The sequence below is a fragment of the Antechinus flavipes genome, chromosome 3 (assembly GCF_016432865.1).
Source record: "Antechinus flavipes isolate AdamAnt ecotype Samford, QLD, Australia chromosome 3, AdamAnt_v2, whole genome shotgun sequence".
Classification (NCBI taxonomy): Eukaryota; Metazoa; Chordata; class Mammalia; order Dasyuromorphia; family Dasyuridae; genus Antechinus; species Antechinus flavipes.
In genome coordinates, this window is record NC_067400.1 from 480660296 (window position 1) to 480679620 (window position 19325).

A 19325-nucleotide genomic window follows, 5' to 3' on the forward strand; every position below is an offset into this window, starting at 1 on the left:
ATAACTCAAGATTCAACCTCCCATCCTTCTTTGTCCCCTTTTGCCTCTGGGGGGAGGGGGGGTTAAGAACTGATTGGTCCCTTTTTCTCTTTGGTAGGCATGATTCTACCCTTGGGAATGCAGCAGCCCTTGCTCAGTTACTATGGGAACCCTATTGGCATGGCAACAAGGCTGCCATGTGAGAAGCAAGAGCAGTGTGAGCAGTGAGGTGGGGGGGGGGGGGATTGGGAGAGCAGCAGAGTGGAGGAGGGAAGCTGCCATCCAGCTGAGGGAAAAGGAAGAGGAGAGATGGCCAGCTGGTCCCTTATCTCTCTGGATGGCCCCTTTGAGGAGCCCTGGTGAGTTCAACTCTGTGAAAATCTCTCCCAGCTCTTTCCCCCAGGATGTAAGCAGCTCAGGGCAGGAGTAGTAGTTGTTTTTGTTCCCCCCTTATCCCGAGCCACTGGGAGGGGCACAGCCACAGTGGAGAAGCTTTGTTAGGTTAGCAACAGAGGCTTGGGGATAGGAGTGAAAAAGAACTGAAGAAATGTGTGGGTGGATTTTGACATTAAGTTTAAATTGTCATCCAAACCAGATAACTTAATTTTTTTTGAAACCGATATTTAGGACTCAGAATGAGATGCCCATATAAAAAGTGGGAAATACTAAAACAAAAAAAAGCAAATTTTTAAAGCAGGGAAGAATGAGGTAGAAGGAGTAGCCAGAGATTCTGGAGGAAAAGCCATCCAGGGCAGCTGAAGAAGAAACATGAGTGATTAGTAAAGCAGGTAGTAGCATTCTCCTTCATATCTACTAGCATCCTTAGAATTTATACAATGACTCAATTCTTCTGGGAGCCAGGAGGTAAGAAAGTAATTGCCCTGATATGCTCATTTGGAAGGATGTGCTAGAAATGGATAGCTGTATAATATCATAGAATATTAGAACTAGAAAAGAACTTACAGATCATTTTGACTTAACGGATGAGAAAAAATGAGGGGTCAGAAATCTTGATCTTTCCAAGATTACATAGTAGCAGAAGAGATAGTCAAGCCCTTCTGTCCTGGCTCCCAGTTTATTGATTTTTCCATTCTGCCTTTGTTTCTTGGGAGTATAGCAAAAAAGGGAGTATTGTAGACTAGAATTTGGAAGTGTAGAATCCAGGTTAAGAGGTTGTCTGTCGAGCCACAAATTTCTTTATAATGTAGTTGGTTAAGGGGATGCAGCATGATAAAGTTAAAACTGTACCAGTCAAAGGCCTTAGGCTTAAATCTTTCTCTGCCACATAGTATCTGTATGATTTGGATGAAGTCCCTTCAGGGTTCTAGGCCTCAGACAAAGCTCAGCTTTTATTAGCTGGGCCACTTCTATGGTCCCTTCCAGCTCTAAATCTTAGATTCCAAGGAAGTGACAAAGGATTAATCATAAGATTCAAATATAAGCAAGTTCTAGGTTCTCAGTCAGAAAGTACACCAGATGGACTACAGTAAACTCTTGAGAACTTTTTTATGGAAATGTATTGTCACCTTAATGTGTGTGATGCAATCTGCTAAGAGTAAAGATATGCTGGCTTTGTGGATTGACTTACTTTTTCATTTTTATAACAGTTTGTATGTGTGTGTGTGTGTGTGTGTGTCTGTGGGTGGGTATATATGAATGTTTTAGACTAGGCCTTTAATTTTATTGCTTTAGGAAACTCCCTCTACCATTATAGATAAACATTTGCTCTGCAACTTCAAGTTTTAGAAAATCACTTAAGTCATAGAGGCTAATTGACTGAGCCAGGGTCATATAGCCAATATATGTCAGAAATAGGAATGAAGTCTTGTCCCTTATCCCATACTTATTTTAAAAATTATTTTATTTTTTCCTTAATAAACACTTATTGTCTCTCTCACACATCGTCTTCCATTCCTGTATTCCCAAGTAGGAAAACACAAACTTTGTAACCAGTATATATAGTCAAATGAAACAAATTCCTACATTAGCTATGTCTAAAAATAAGTATCTCATTCTGCAGTATATCACCTTTCCTGAAGTAGGAAGTTTGCTTCATTATTGGTCCTCTGGATTTATGATTATTTATTGCATTGATTAGAGTTCTTAAGTCTTTCAAAGATGCCTTTATACTATTGTTATTGCATAAATTCTGGTTTCACTCACTTCACTCTGCATCAGTTCATACAAGCCTTCCAGGTTTCACTGAACCCATCATTTTTATTATTTCTAATGCCATTCTATTTCTTTTACTATTTCTGATGCACTTTTATCATATTTATATGTGACAATTTGTTCATCCTTTCTTTAGTTGGAGTGCATTAGTTTATTGTTGAACTGTACCTAGCAGGTTTTTCCTCAGGGGTGCCATTTATATTTTGCCAAAAACACAGATATTTTTTGTAAATGTGGGTCCTTTTCCTCTTTCTTTGGTCTTTTTGGTGTATAAGCCTAGAACTGGGGAAAAAGGTACACAATTTAATGATTTGGGGGGCATAATTCCAAGTTGATTTTCAAAATGGCTTGATGATTCATTGCTTTATCAATAGTGCATTAAGTTACCTAGTTTCTCACAGCCCTTCCAGTGTTTATCATTTTTCATTTTGATCATCTTTTTCAATCTACCGAGTGTGTGATAGAGCCTCAGAGTTGTTTTAATTTGCAGTTCTTAAATTATTAATAATTTTGTGCAATATAGCTGTTGATAATCTAAATTTCTTCCTTCAAAAACTGCTTGTTTATATTTTTTGAATATCAATTAGGACATGGCTCTTATTCTATAAATTTGAATCTATTCCTTATATATCATGTATCTTTACTAGAGAAACTTGATGCATATTCCCATTTTTCCCATACTCCCTCCAAAACTGATTATTCTCAATTTTTGTCATGTTACCAATTGATTGAAAACTCAACTATTTTGATTTGCATTTTTCTTTTTATCAGTGAATTGGAACATTCTACCAGATGGTTAATAGGTTGCAATTCTTTTGAAAACTATTCCTATCCTTTGAACACATATATTGAGAAATGGTTTTTAATCTTATATATTTTTATTATTTGTCTATATATGTTAGATATCAGTCCCTTATCAGAATATTTAATTACAAAGATTTTTCCCAGTCTACCCCTTTTATTCTTATCCTTGTTGCATTAATTTTGTTCATGCAAAAGTTTATACTTCACTCAGATTAAAAGCAAGCCCAAACCTTTTTTTCAAGTCTTCTTATGATTATGTTAGGGTTGGGAAAGGGGGTCCCAGGCTGGTGTCTCGAAGTGTCTCAAACGAATTTACAGGCTTGAACCCATCTCCTTAGCCAAGGGGAAAAGTTTTATTAGAATTGCTATGCCATTACAAGGGGACTGAATTGTGAGGGAATTCAGCAGAGAAACAGAAGCAAAGAGAGACATTTATCCATCCTCTACCATTGATATGCTAATTCTATGGCTCATAAGGTAGAAACAAATTTGGTTCTCATTGACCAGATTATTAATGATCAGATTTTTAGTCAGTAATGAATTGAAGAATGGCCTTATTCACTATTGTCTCAGAAGTTTGATCTGTGGGACTATCCTGAGGCCAGAAACTATCTGACTAAGCAGTGGTCAAAACAATAGCATTCCTCGGTTGAGGGACCTGGGGAGGACAAAGCCAGAGGACTTTGAAATCAGATAGATTGCCAGAACGGAAGCCCCCCCCCCCAAATTAGGGGACCACAAAATCATATTACATTAATTAGACCTTCTTTGAAATGTTCATATATGTATTTTGAACTAGGTTCATCTCCAAATCTATTACATAGCACGCCATTTTTAATTCAGTGAAGAACTAGAATTACTTCTAAGAGATAATTGGTTCTTGGTAAAAACAACAAGCAAATAATTGATCATTCTCCTGAGGACCATAAAAATTTGAGTTTTCCTGTTAGAGTAAGTCTTGGTAGTTAGCAAACTTGTGCAAGAAACCCCTTTGCTTTTATAGCATGTGGGCTCTGAGTTCACTTTCCCAATTTCTCACTCAGAGCTCAGTTGGTTACATTCCTCCTCAAAATTCTAAGGGTACTCCTGGATGTGTGGGAATAAGTTGTCTAGGACTATTGCTTCTTCTGTCTGTTGTTTTCCTAATATAATTCACTAGGTAATATCTTTCCAGTGCCATCTAACCAAATGATTAATCTTCATGTTCAATTAACCATTTAACATCACTTAGCACAAGGGGATATTTACTAAGAAAGTTTAATACAAACTGAAGTACATCTCATTTTCAGAAGTGAGTGGACAACTTAAAAGTGGTAACTATCAATCATTCATGCTAACCAAGTTTACTTCTGGGTAAAGCATAGAGAGGGGAGTAGTGGTTCCCTTAGTAGCAGAATTCATGTCTCAGTTGCTGCATTAGTTTATTGTTGAACTGTACCTAGCAGGTTTTTCCTCAGGGCTGTCTCATCATTTGATTCAGCTACAATAGTAAGTGGGAGACTCCAATATAGATTCCAGTTGTTGGAACTCTGATGATTCTTTTGAAAGTTGATCTCTAATACCTTCGTGTCTAATTTGTCTCTAATACTTATTCACTAAATATCAAGGAAGAACACAATAATCAATCAACAAACATTTATTAAGCAATAGCTGTGTGCCAGGCACTGTGTTAAGTGCTAGACAGGGGTAGAAAAGAGTTGACACCATGTATTCATGGCTATATGGTGCCTGGAATGGGAGATGATAGCTAAGTTTTAGCAGGTCACTGCAGTGACCACCATTACATCTTCCCTTCCTCTCTCGCTCCCAATAAGACCCCAGCAAAATCATAGGAAGGGACAATTGACAGAAGAGGGCCTGAATTAGTGTCCAAGCTACACCTCCAGGCAAGCAGTGGGGCTTACTGACAGGATTGGCTCAAGTGAACCTTTTGTTCTTAAATGGATCTTTTGTTCCTTCTGAAATCCTTGCATTGACCCCATACTTACTGTATCCAATCAGAAGACCAAGTTATGATATCGACACCCAGGTTATTTTTCTCCTATGAAATAACCTACCCCTACCCCAATTCTTTGTGGGCTCATTAGGAACGGCCCATCTTATGGCAGCAAGTCCTGTAGGAATTTGCTCTGACTTATGGTGTCTTTCCCCTTGTTAATGACTAAAACTTCTTTCTGGAAATTAGCCTGCTGTCAGCAGCATAATAAAATCTTTGCCTCTTAGTTTGGAGATGCGAGACATCTTGCAACACTTGCCCAAAATCCTAATATGTTTTTGGGGTTTAGTCCCCACTCACCAACATCCTCACCCACATGCTTATAACATTTCTTCCTCCTCACTTGAAAGCTAATTAGAAGGAAGATAATCTTTTTCTTTACTCAGGTCTTTTTTTTATTATGCACAGTCAATTCCAGTACTCATACCCAGTTAAAAGACTTTTTATCACAATATAGTAAATTAGCAAGAAGTAAAGCATCTGAGGATACCTGTGTATCTTCTTTGTCTGGGAAGGGAAGGATCTCTCCATCATGCACTTGCAGAATTAGATTCACTCAGCTTCCAGGTGGATGTTTAACACAAAGAGAAGATAGTACATGCTCTTAAAGATTGGGCTCCTCGTTGGCCAATCCCTCCATTATTTCTATACCAGATACTGTGGTTGATTAGAGAAGATTGTAAGTTGATAAGAGGGGATTATCTCTCCTATCTCATCCTCATTGACTTGGTTGTTGATAAAGCTGTAAATCACAGTAGGAGACATTGAATCCTCTAAGGAACAATCATATACTCTACAATTAGACACAGGTATAGAGAAGCAGTATTTAAGTAGTTTGAAGGAGTAGGACCTCGCAACAAAGAGAACTTGTATAAATTGAAGAGAAAGTTAGCTATGGTATTTGAAAGTGAGGTAAGAGAGAGGTGCAAGCCTAGTTGGGCAAATTTCTCAGCAGTGACTTCAGGACAAGAGAAAGGATAATGAGATCCTGCAGTACAGAGACCTAAATTGCCTTGGCCCATAAGTTTCCTATACATGTACTTAATCACCATTAATCCATCATTGGGCTCAAAATATGTTCCCACTTTTCCCACTGATTTTATGGTTTATGGGGGAAATGTTTTAGATCTGTTTTTCATACAGTACTATCTTCATAAATACCTTTGTTTTTAGCTAATCATATCTTCTTACTGACTGGTAAAAGGAAGCATACTCGATAGGAGTTTGTGAACTACAGTGTTAAGAATTCACTAGTTTCCTGAACCTGGGAATAGGAGTTGTTCTTTGCGGACCTACCTAGTGAGTACCTAGTGAGTGAGATTGAATGAGTGGCCCAGAAATAGGGATACATCTGTTTGTATGAGGCAAAATTAAAAGGTGTTAGATTTTTTAGAAATTTCCAAATCTTTCAAATCTTTTAAGTTTAGCTATATTTTTTTACTTTTTTTTTTCACTATGGCTGTTTCTAAAACAGCTATTGGTATCTTATGAAACCTCATTTTTTTCCTCACATATTTCAGAGAGCTGATTAATCTCTCATCTCTAATAGTTTCTGTTCTTTCAACTCTCAGAAACACCAACAAAATAACAACAGCAAAAAGAGCAACAACAATACTATATATATATATATTATATATATATATATAGAGAGAGAGAGAGAGAGAGAGAGAGAAGAGAGAGAGAGAAAGAGAGAGAGAGACAGAGAGAGAGAGACAGAGAGAGAAGAGAGAGAGAGACAGAGAGAGAGAGAGAGAGAGAGAGAAGAGAGAGAGAGAGAGAGAGAGGGAGGGAGAAAGAGAGAGGGAGGGAGAAAGAGAAAGACAGAGAGAGAGAGAGAGAGAGAGAGAATTTACAAAGCACCTCCATTTCTCAATGGAGAGTAGTAGAAAGAGTTCTAGGGAGAGATTCTTAACTTTTTTGTATCTTTGGAATCCTTGGTAGCCCGGTGGAGTTATGAATCCCTTCTTAGAATAAGGTTTTTGAATGCATAAAATAAAATATGTAGAATTTCAAAGGAAAACTATCCTAGTGAAATGTAATTATCAAAGTATTTTTAAAAACAAGTTTCTAGACCCTAGGTTAGGAATCTCTATAAAGACCTAGGTTTGTCCTCCAATTTTGATGTTTATCAGTGGTGTGACCTTAAGCAAGTCACTCTAATCTCTGAGGATCAGTTTTCTTATCTGTAAAATGAGAATAATAATACCTTCATTACTTATTTATTAGGATTGTTATGAAGAAATTTCAATAGAGTGAAGAGGCACGAAAATAAACATAATTTAAAGAATTTTTGTGCCATATATCATATATAATATACCATTCAATAAACTAATCTAGGAGATTATGGTGGAAAAAGAAGAACTAATCCCAGAGCAGTGTCTAAATTCAATGCCCAGAGAAAAAGTTCTGATCGCCCTGCCCAGATTATGGCTCTGTTTAACATTTTTAATTTTCAGAGTAGAAAAGCTGCAATGACCCAGGATGTCTTAGATCATGAAAAGAATGAAGAGAAGAGCTCAAGTTCAAATATCCTATTATCTATGTCTTCTGGATTTAGGGGTTCTTGGCAAGAATGGCTTTTTTCAGGTTAGAAGAGCATAATGAAGTGAAAACCAACTAACATTTTCTTCTTCCCATTTCTGACTCATCAAATTTATATAAATTAGTCCCCAAAAGGGCAAAAAAGTAAGGGGCTTAGAGAAAAAAAATCAGTAATTTCCTTGGCAAATGGTGTAGCCATATGAATTTACTATTCCAAGATGAACAAAAACATAACTCAGAAATGAACTAAACATTACATAAGTGTCATGTGCTCCCTTCTAGCTATCTTTATTCTTCCTTTTGAAAGCACTGATCGAGTCACTCTAGAGATTTTTTGAATTGTTGTTTGCTCGAAGACGTGGGAAGGACAAGACATGACAACAACCTCTTCATATTAGTCTTTTTCTTGGTTACAGCCATATTCTGAATCCATCCATGTAAGACAGTACAGGTTAACAATTCATTTGGTACTATGTTCTAACCTCTTGATTCCTCCATATTTATTTCCCAAAACCTACTTCTCCAATTCCATCTCAGCAATACAATGAATGACTTTATACACGACCTTTTCAACAACCCCAACTGTTTGACTCCCATGCTCATGAACATCGAAATTCTTAATCTGCTCATAATCTGCTATCATCCCATCTCTTTCTCTGCCTTTCATCATTTAAACCTGTTCTTCATCTTTACTAAGACCTCCATTCCCGCCAAACTTGAATTCTTTCCCCAGCCAGTATCCGGGCACAGCTATACTCTTTTCCCTTACAACTTTTGATCCCTTGGAGAACCAGTTTTCAATTCTACACTATCCTCTTCTTTAGAGAATCTTGCTACCTTATTCTATTGTTGACTTTGTTGTATCAAGCCTCTGGCTTGGATTACTCTCACCATCTAATTACTTTTTCTCCTGAGTCGTTTTTTAGTCATCCTAATCTATATCAAGCTTCTGGTCCCAGGGGGTTCTGGAGGAGAAAGTGAATCTGGGGACTTTCTACAACTTTCTACAACTTTCCCTCACTTAAATCCAATTCCCTTGCCAGTCCCGACATCACTTTCTGATGTAGTGATTCTCTTTGAGGACTAAGAACAAACCACGATTTATGAGTAGTAATAGCTGCCCCACTGGGGACCCAACTGGTCAGTTCCAGTTAGGCAAAGCAGCTCTCCCTCCCTCTCTCTCTTCCTTCTTCCTTCCTTCCTCCATCCTTCCCTCATTTCCTTCCTTTCTTCTTTCTTTCCTATCTCCTCTCTGTTCTTCTCATCTTATCTTTTTCCTTTTCCCTTTATCCACGTAGTGTATCATATCCTTACCTTAGGGTGCTCTGTCCAAAGGAATATAAATTTAGATCACTGAAACTTCACAAAATATCTTGGGGTTTACTGGTACTTTTAATCCATAAACTCTACCTGTAAGTAGATAGTATGTTTAATCCTTAAGTCCTCTGAATTGTTGTTGGTCACACTGCTAATCAATTTCTTAGTCCTTAAAAGTTAATTATCTCGAAAATAGTAGTTATTGTATATAAATAGTTCTCCTGATTCTGCATATATCACTTAGCATCAATTCATGCAGGTTTTTCTGAAACCATCATTTTTTTGTCATTTTTTTTATAGTATAATAGTATTCCATCAAATTTATATGCCATAATTTATTCGGCCATTCTCCAATGGATGGGTATTCTCTCACTTTCTAATTCTTTGCTACCATCAAAAGAATTGCTTTTATATACATACATACATATGTGTGTGCACATGTATATATATATACACACGTGCACACACACATATGTGGTGGATATATGGGTTCTTCTCCCCCTTTGCCTTTTTTAAATCTCTTTGGAATATAGATCTAGTAATGGTATCCCTGGGTCAAAGAATATGCAATTTTATAACTTTTTGGATATAGTTCCAATTGCTTTCCAGAATGATTGATCTAGTTCACAGTTCTAACAACAGTATATTAGTGTGCCTGTTTCACAATCCTTCCAGCATTCGGCATTTTTTTTTGTTATCCTAGACAATATGATGGATGTGTATTGATACCTCAGAATTGTTTTAATATGTGTTTATAATTATTAGGATTTAGAGCATTTTTTTTTAATTTGGCTATTGACAGTAGGATTTTTCTTCTGAAAACCGCCTATTCATATCTTTTGATCATTTATTAATAGGAAAATATTTTTATTCTTGTAAATTTGATTAATTTCCCTATAAGGTGAGTATTCCAGACTTTTCAATTACTTCAGACTATGAAGGACTGATTTATGGTCAACTCTTATGAAAGTGCATGTTCCCTGCTGTGGTAACAGAAATTCATTCACACTCCTGCTGGAAATGCTCTCGGGTATGAAATAATTACCTATAAGCTAGTTAGATGACAGCAAAGATGTTACAAATCTCATGGAATTTGCTGTTTCCCCTTTGGAAAGAATTCAGTGAGGTTAATCAACTCTAGAGTTTAGAGATGGAAAGGAATATAGATATGAATTAAATGTTGGTTTGTTTGAAGAGGAGTGGTGGCAGAAAAAAAAATCTACAGCAGTCTTTACCTCATATAACAGATACTGGGTATTTAAGTACTACACAGGATATAACAAAGGTGCTCAATAAATTTGCATAATCCCACACTGAAATCTAAAAACTAAGACTTTTTTGTTAAAGTTTTATTAACAGCAATTAATAAAAAAAAGTTTTTATTTACAGCAGTCATTTCTTGATATATACTTCTAACTCCCTCTGCCACTGAATCTTCTTTTTATAACCAAGAAAAGCAATCATATACCACAATAGCCATTCCGCAATTGATGGATATCACCTCAATTTCCAATTCTTTGCCATCACAAAAAAAGAGATGTTACAATTTTTTTGTACAAGTAGTGTAATCCCCTTCCCTGTCTTTCAAATAAACTTTTTGGTATACAGAGCTAGTATTGATATCGCTGAATTAAAGGGTATGTATAAATTTAGAGCCCATGGGAATAGTTTCAAATTGTCTCTAGAATGGTTGGATCAGTTTACAACTCAACCAATAATGCATTAATGTTCCAATTTTCCCACAATCCTCCAACATTGTGGGAAAATTTATCATTTTCCTTTTCTGTCATATTAGCTAGCCTGATAGGTTGGTACCTCAGAATTGGTTTAAGTTTCATTTGTCCAACCAATAGTGATTTAGAACTTTTTTTTTCATATTATTATAAATAGCTTTAATGACTTTGTCTGAAAATTGCCTGTTCATATCATTTGACTATTTATTAATTGGGTAATGACAAGTATTCTTATAAATTTGACTCAGTTCTCTATGTATTTAAGAAATGAAGCTTTTATCAGAGACATTTTCTGTAAGTTTTTTCTGCCTACTTTCTGATTTCCTTCTAATCTTGGCCACACCGATTTTGTTTATGCAAAACATTTTTAATTTATGTAGTTAAAATTATCCATTTTACATGCTGTACTGCATCTTTTCCTATGTGATAATAATTTTTTCCCTTATTCATAGGTTTGACAGATAAACTATTCCATGCTCTCCTAATTTGTTTATGGTATCACCCTTTATATTTAAATCATATATTTATTTTGACTTTATTTTGGAATATGGTATAAGAAGTTGGTCTCTATTCATCCTGTTTTCAAGTTTTCTAGTAATTTTTACCAAATAGTGAGTTCTTGTCCCCAAAGCTTTATGTCTTTGGATTCATCAAAAACTGGATTACTATGGTTATTTACTACCATGTATTTTGTACCCAATCTATTCTACTGATCTACTACTCCATTTTTTTAGCCAGTACCAGATAGTTCTGATGATTATCACTTTAAAATATACTTTGAGATCTAGTACTATTAAATTACCTCCCTTCACTTCCCCTCCCCCCATTAATGTCTTTGTTATTCTTGACATTTTGTTCTTCCAGATGAATTTTGTTCTTATTTTTTCTAACTCTATAAAATAATTTTATGATTTTGATTGGTATGGCATTGAATAAGTCAATTAATTTAGGTAGAATTGTCATTTTTATTACATTGACTTGGCCTACACATGAGCAATTCATATTTTTCCAATTATTTAAAACTGACTTTAATTGTAAAGTTTTATAATTGTGTTATATAGTTCCCAGATTTGTCTTGGCAGATAGACTCCCAAGTATTTTATATTGTTTGTAGTTATTTTAAATGAAATTTCTCCTTCTACTTCTTGCTACTGGACTCTATTGGTAATATACAGAAATGCTGATGATTTGTGTGGGGTTTTTTATATTCTGCAACTCTGCTAAAATTGTTCATTAGGATTCTCTAAGTATACCATCATATCATCTGCAAAAAGTAATAGCTTTGTTTCTTCATTACCTGTTCTAATTCCTTCCATTTATTTTTCTTTTTTTTATAAGCTATAACTAACATTTTTGGTATAATATTGAATAATAGTGGTAATAATAGGCTGTTGGGGTCCTCAGCTAGTGCAGACCTGATGACAGCAGCTGGAGTCTGAGCACTTACGCACAATTATTGTCTCCTCTACAACCTTCAGACATCTCTGGATACAATAGAATTAGCTACCACTAATGTAGTTAGAGAAGCTTTATTGCTTGGTTACACCCTCTTGTCCCTTCTCCCTTACTTTCTCTTCCTCTGCTGTCCTGTACTTATACCCCTCTCCTCTGCCCTTGCCAACGTGCCCCAGCAACAAGTATGTGTATAGCTTGTGTATCTAGGAGCCCAACTCCTAAGATGGTGGGGGAGATCTCGAGCTGGTGTGTGCTCAATGCCTGTCCTGACGTGTCTACAAGGTGTGCCCCAGACCTTTAGCCAATCAGGCAGAACTTACACCCAAGGCCTCAATATCCATTTCTAAGAGTGTGCTGACCCAGATCCAACCAACCACAGACCACAAGGGTCCGGTAGCGCAAGACTTGTTTTTGCACAGACTTGTTGCTTATGCAAATGGGGCATTGTGTGCAGGGTACACGATTAAGGGTCGCAAGATTAATGCAGATTCTTGTTATTCTGTTCCCTAGCCCTCTTGTTGCTAAGTTCCCTAGCATCTCCCCGTTTTTGTTTTCTATGAAAAGAGTGCCACTGGGCTACCAGCCCTGCAAGGGACTGTTGTAAGAGAGAGAAAAAATATTGGAAAATACAAGGTAAAAGCAACAGCAATACAATAAAAAGTGATTAACAGCAAAATATGAGATAACCATGATGGTATTGACATTGTATGTTGATATATCCAATCAATAAGGTCATGAGAAGCATTGTTAGGGAGGCTAAAATTTTTTGCTAATACATTAATGTCAGTAACAATCTTTGCCAGTTCTTGAATTTGATTAGAGCAAGTCCATGATACAGCCATTTCAATCTTCTCTTGCACTCTCTCTTTTCTGTCGACTGGCATGTCCTGGTCCTCCTTTTTTGCCTCCTTTTGCTTTTCTTCTTGTTCTTGAGGTCCCAGGAGTCGTAAGGAGTGGGTTAGCACCCACTGTCTGGCTTCATCGGGACTTGGAATGATATAAGCATCCCCTATCCCCCATTTGTGCACCACCCCCGGCCCCTTCCATGCCCCATCTGATGTCTTTCCACATCGCTCACCATTGTGTTGGAGCCGTCCTGATATGGGGCGAAACCTGTGAATCCTTGACAAAGAATTGTAAAGCTGGTGTAAGAGTATCGATAGCTGAAAATTGAGGAAAATTAAGTGTGTAGAGAGCAGTGTCCAACTGGGACTGAGTTAAGCGTCCAATTAGGACTGAGTTAAGTGTCCTATCCCTCTACCTCCACCTACCCCTTTTTGTTTTTGCAGCATGATCTTCAACATGTAGTTGGCACACTCAACCACTGCCTGGCCTGTAGAGTTATACAGAAGGCTTGTGAAGTGTTGAACCCCAAATTCCTGTAAAAAGAGAGCAAAGCTTTTAGAGGAATATGTGGGGCTATTGTCAGTTTTAAGGCATGACAGAGGGCCTGCAAGAGAGAAACAGTAATACAAATGTGATATGGAATGCCTGGTCGCCTCGCCTGTTTGAATAATTGCCCACAGGAACCTGGAAAAGGTATCTACTGTAACGTGAATAAGCTGCTTGCCCCAATGGGTAATGTCCATTAGCCAGAGGGCATTAGGATGGTCACCACGGGGATTCTGCAGAGGGGGAACTGAAGAAGGGAGATGGAAGGGAGCACATATAACACACTAGCGAATTAATGTGGCCACCTCTTCTCTGCTAAGACCATACAGTATTTGCAATGATCTAGCAGATAAATGGTACTTCTCATGAGCAGCCTGAGCTGAAGAAGAAGGAGAAATATTTTCTACTGAAGATGAGTATAATAGTGTCCACTGCTCGGTTGCCTGAAAAAATGGGACCAAGACCATCAGTATGAGATCAAACATGCATGATAAATACAGGAGAGGTTCAGGCAAGGAGTGCTGATTGAGCTGTTTGAAGCAAGAAAGATATATTAGTATTTCTATCTTTAATGAAGGCAGAAGGCAGACAAAGAAGAGTTTTTACAGCATAGGCACTGTCCGAAACAACATTACATGCCTGAGGGAAGAATTCTAAAGCTTTAATTATAGCAAACAGTTCATTCTGTTGAGTAGATTCATAGAGGGTGTCGAGAACCCATTATTGATTGGTATTAGGGCATATCCTAATCACAGCTTTCCCTGATTTGGTGGCGTCAGTGAACACTGTTGGGCCCACAATTGGTTCTGTAGATAATATCTTGGGGAGACCCATAGAGGGGGATGGTCATCTGATACAAACTATTACAAGTAGGTTTAAAGCTTACAATGGACACTATGGAGGCCCACAACAAATTGTCCTGTGCAATAGCTAAAATGTGTTGTTCTGGTATGGGAGCATGCACAATTGGGTAGGTCCCATTAAGCCATAGTGTCCTTTGTATGCAGGACCAAAGAAATTCAGCCAGCAAGTCTGTCCAAGATACTATGACCTCCATGATTCTTTGAGGGTACAACCACCCCATAGGGTCCTCTCCTTGATGGAGCATGGCATACATGGGGGCATCTTTTTGCATTGTTAGTTCAATTGGAAGGGTGGGATCTATGCATGTGAGCCATTTAGACCATAATTGTTTTTTTTTTTTATTTAATAATTACATTATATTTACACTCATTTCTGTTCCGATTTTTTTTTCCCCTCCCTCCCTCCACCCCCTCCCCTAGATGGCAAGCAGTCCTTTATATGTTGGATATGTTGCAGTATATCCTAGATACAATATATGTTTGCAGAACCGAACAGTTCTCTTGTTGCGTAGGGAGAATTGGATTCAGAAGGTATAAATAATCCGGGAAGAAAAACAAAAATGCAGATAGTTCACATTCGTTTCCCAGTGTTCTTTCTTTGGGTGTAGCTGCTTTTGTCCGTCATTTATCAATTGAAACTCAGGTCTCTTTGTCAAAGAAATCCACTTCCATCAAAATATGTCCTCATACAATATCGTTGTCAAAGTGTATAATGATCTCCTGGTTCTGCTCATTTCACTTAGCATCAGTTCATGTAGGTCTCTCCAAGCCTCTCTGTATTCATCCTGCTGGTCATTTCTTACAGAACAATAATATTCCATAACATTCATATACCACAATTTACCCAGCCATTCTCCAATTGATGGGCATCCATTCATTTTCCATTTTCTAGCCACTACAAACAGGGCTGCTACAAACATTTTGGCACATACAGGTCCCTTTCCCTTCTTTAGTATTTCTTTGGGATATAAGCCCAATAGAAACACTGCTGGATCAAAGGATATGCACATTTTGATAATTTTTTGGGCATAATTCCAGATTGCTCTCCAGAATGGTTGGATTCGTTCACAACTCCACCAACAATGCATTAGTGTCCCAGTTTTCCCGCATCCCCTCCAACATTCATCATTATTTTTTCCTGTCATCTTAGCCAATCTGACAGGTGTGTAGTGGTATCTCAGAGTTGTCTTAATTTGCATTTCTCTGATCAATAATGATTTGGAACACTCTTTCATATGAGTGGTAATAGTTTCAATCTCATCCTCTGAAAATTGTCTGTTCATATCCTTTGACCATTTATCAATTGGAGAATGGCTTGATTTCTTATAAATTTGAGTCAGTTCTCTATATATTTTGGAAATGAGGCCTTTATCAGAACCTTTAACTGTGAAAATGTTTTCCCAGTTTGTTGCTTCCCTTCTAATCTTGTTTGCATTAGTTTTATTTGTACAAAGGCTTTTTAATTTGATGTAATCGAAATTTTCTATTCTGTGATCAGTAATGGTCTCTAGTTCATCTTTGGTCACAAATTTCTTTCTCCTCCACAAGTCTGAGAGATAAACTATTCTATGTTCCTCTAATTTATTTATAATCTCGTTCTTTATGCCTAGGTCATAGACCCATTTTGATCTTATCTTGGTATATGGTGTTAAGTGTGGGTCCATGCCTAATTTCTGCCATACTAATTTCCAATTATCCCAGCAGTTTTTATCAAATAATGAATTCTTTTCCCAGAAGTTAGGGGCTTTGGGTTTGTCAAACACTAGATTGCTATAGTTGACTATTCTGTCTTGTGAGCCTAGCCTTTTCCACTGATCCACTAATCTATTTCTTAGCCAATACCAAATGGTTTTGGTGACTGCTGCTTTATAATATAATTTTAGATCAGGTACAGCTAGGCCACCTTCATTTGATTTTTTTTTCATTAATTCCCTTGAGATTCTCGACTTTTTATTGTTCCATATGAATTTTGTTGTTATTTTTTCTAGATCAATAAAATATTTTCTTGGAAGTCTGATTGGTATAGCACTAAATAAATAGATTAGTTTAGGGAGTATTGTCATCTTTATTATGTTCGCTCGGCCGATCCAAGAGCACTTAATATTTTTCCAATTATTTAAGTCTGACTTTATTTGTGTGGAGACTTTTTTATAATTTTGCTCATATAATTCCTGACTTTCCTTTGGTAGATAGATTCCCAAATATTTTATGGTATCAACAGTTATTCTGAATGGAATTTCTCTTTGTATCTCTTGCTGTTGGGTTTTGTTGGTGATGTATAAAAATGCTGAGGATTTATGGGGATTTATTTTGTAGCCAGCTACTTTGCTAAAATTATGAATTATTTCCAATAGCTTTTTGGTAGAATCTCTGGGGTTCTCTAGGTATACCATCATATCATCTGCAAAGAGTGATAGTTTGGTTTCCTCATTGCCTACTCTAATTCCTTTTATATCTTTCTCGACTCTTATTGCCGAGGCTAGTGTTTCTAATACGATATTAAATAATAATGGTGATAGTGGGCAACCTTGCTTCACTCCAGATCTTACTGGGAAAGGTTCCAGTTTTTCCCCATTGCATATGATGGTTACTGATGGTTTTAAATATATGCTCCTGACTATTTTAAGGAAAAGTCCATTTATTCCTATGCTCTCAAGTGTTTTTATTAGGAATGGATGTTGGATTTTATCAAATGCTTTTTCTGCATCTATTGAGATGATCATGTGGTTTTTGTTTGTTTGGTTATTGATATAGTCAATTATGCTAATAGTTTTCCTAATATTGAACCAGCCCTGCATTCCTGGTATAAATCCTACTTGGTCATAGTGTATTATCCTGGTGACAATTTTCTGTAATCTTTTTGCTAATATTTTATTTAAGATTTTAGCATCAATATTCATTAGGGAGATTGGTCTATAATTTTCTTTCTCTGTTTTCAGCCTACCTGGTTTAGGTATCAGTACCATATCTGTGTCATAAAAGGAGTTTGGTAGGACTCCTTCAATCCCTATTTTTTCAAATAGTTTATATAACATTGGAGTTAATTGTTCTTTAAATGTTTGGTAGAATTCACATGTAAATCCATCTGGTCCTGGGGATTTTTTCCTAGGGAGTTGATTGATAGTTTGTTCTATTTCTTTTTCTGAGATGGGACTGTTTAGGATATTTACTTCTTCCTCTGTTAGTTTGGGCAAGCTGTATTTTTGGAGGTATTTTTCTATTTCATTTAAGTTGTCGAATTTATTGGCATAAAGTTGGGCAAAGTAACTCCTAATTATTGCTCTAATTTCCTCTTCGTTAGTGGTGAGTTCTCCCTTTTCATTTTTAAGACTAACAATTTGATTTTCCTCTTTCCTTTTTTTAATCAGATTTACTAAGGGTTTGTCTATTTTGTTGGTTTTTTCATAGAACCAACTCTTAGTTTTATTAATCAATTCAATAGTTTTTTTACTTTCAATTTTATTGATCTCACCTTTTACTTTTAGAATTTCAAGTTTAGTGTTTGACTGGGGGTTTTTAATTTGTTCCTTTTCTAGCATTTTTAATTGCAAACCCAATTCATTGACCTTCTCTTTCTCTATTTTATACAAATAGGCCTCTAGAGATATGAAATTTCCCCTTATTACCGCTTTGGCTGCATCCCATACATTTTGGTATGATGTCTCATTATTATCGTTTTCTTGGGTGAAGTTATTAATTATGTCTATGATTTGCTGTTTTACCCAATCATTCTTTAGTATGAGATTATTTAGTTTCCAATTATTTTTTGGTCTACTTTCCCCTGCTTTTTTGTTGAATGTAATTTTCATTGCATCGTGGTCTGAAAAGGATGCATTTACTATTTCTGCCTTATTACATTTGAGTTTGAGGTTTTTATGTCCTAATATATGGTCAATTTTTGTATAGGTTCCATGAACTGCTGAAAAGAAAGTGTATTCCTTTCTGTCTCCATTACATTTTCTCCAGAGATCTATCATATCTAGCTTTTCTAGTATTCTGTTTACCTCTTTGACTTCTTTCTTATTTATTTTCTGGTTTGATTTATCTAATTCTGAGAGTGCAAGATTAAGATCTCCCACTATTATAGTTTTACTGTCTATTTCTTCTTGCAGCTCTCTTAGTTTCTCTTTTAAGAATTTGGATGCTACCCCACTTGGTGCATATATGTTTAATATAGATAGTGCTTCATTATCCATGCTACCCTTTAGCAAGATATAGTGTCCTTCCTTATCTCTTTTAATTAGGTCAATTTTTGCTTTAGCTTGATCTGAGATCAGGATGGCTACCCCTGCTTTTTTGACTTCACCTGAAGCATTGTAGATTTTGCTCCAACCTTTTACCTTTAACCTGCATGTATCTCCCCGCTTCAGGTGTGTTTCCTGTAAACAACATATTGTAGGATTCTGGCTTTTAATCCATTCTGCTAACCGCTTCCTCTTTATGGGGGAGTTTACCCCGTTCACGTTTATGGTTAGAATGACCAATTCTGTATTACTTGCCATCTTGTTAACCCCGGTTTATGCTTTCCTCCCTTCTTTCCCCTTTCCCCCCTTCCAAGTATTAAGCTTGTGAGCACCCCTTGCTTCTCACAGCCCTCCCTTTTTAGTGTCCCTCCCCCCGCCTTAGAGTTCCTCCCCCTATCTTACCCCTTTCCCTCCCAGTTCCCGTATTCCCTTCCGCTTAGCTTATTCCTTCCCTTTCCACTTTTCCCTTCTCACTTTTCAATGAGATGGGAGAAGTTTCACCATAGATTGAATATGTCTTAAGATTTTTCACTTAAAGCCAATTCTGAAGGCAGTAAGATACCCACTATATTCATCCCCCTCCATTCTTTCTCTCAGATATAATAGGTTTCCTATGCCTCTTCATGAGATGTACTACCCCCACTTTACCCTTTTTCTGGTACAATGTCCTTTCCACATCAATTTCTAGAACAAGGTATACATGTATTCTTTATACATCTATATAGTCAAAATATAGTTCCCAAGATTAATCTTTACCTTTTTAGATTTCTCTTGAGTTCTATATTTGTAGATCAAACTTTTTGTTAAGTTCTGGTTTTTTCATCAGAAA

At 36.7% G+C, this 19325-nt stretch overlaps 1 protein-coding gene across 3 annotated transcripts in view; it reads left to right on the plus strand.

Moving 5' to 3' along the window:
- Positions 1 to 223: 223 nt before the first annotated feature.
- Positions 224 to 19325, plus strand: part of FEZ1 (fasciculation and elongation protein zeta 1) — an 85263-nt gene continuing 66161 nt past the window's right edge. Inside the window, exon 1 of one of the 3 annotated variants that reach the window (XM_051986750.1) lies at positions 224 to 338. In XM_051986750.1, coding sequence (XP_051842710.1) covers positions 317 to 338 — 22 coding nt within the window. In that variant the 5' untranslated portion in view covers positions 224 to 316. Of the gene's footprint in view, positions 339 to 764; positions 844 to 19325 lie in introns of those variants that run through there. The other 2 variants (XM_051986752.1, XM_051986754.1) reach the window with 2 other exon arrangements.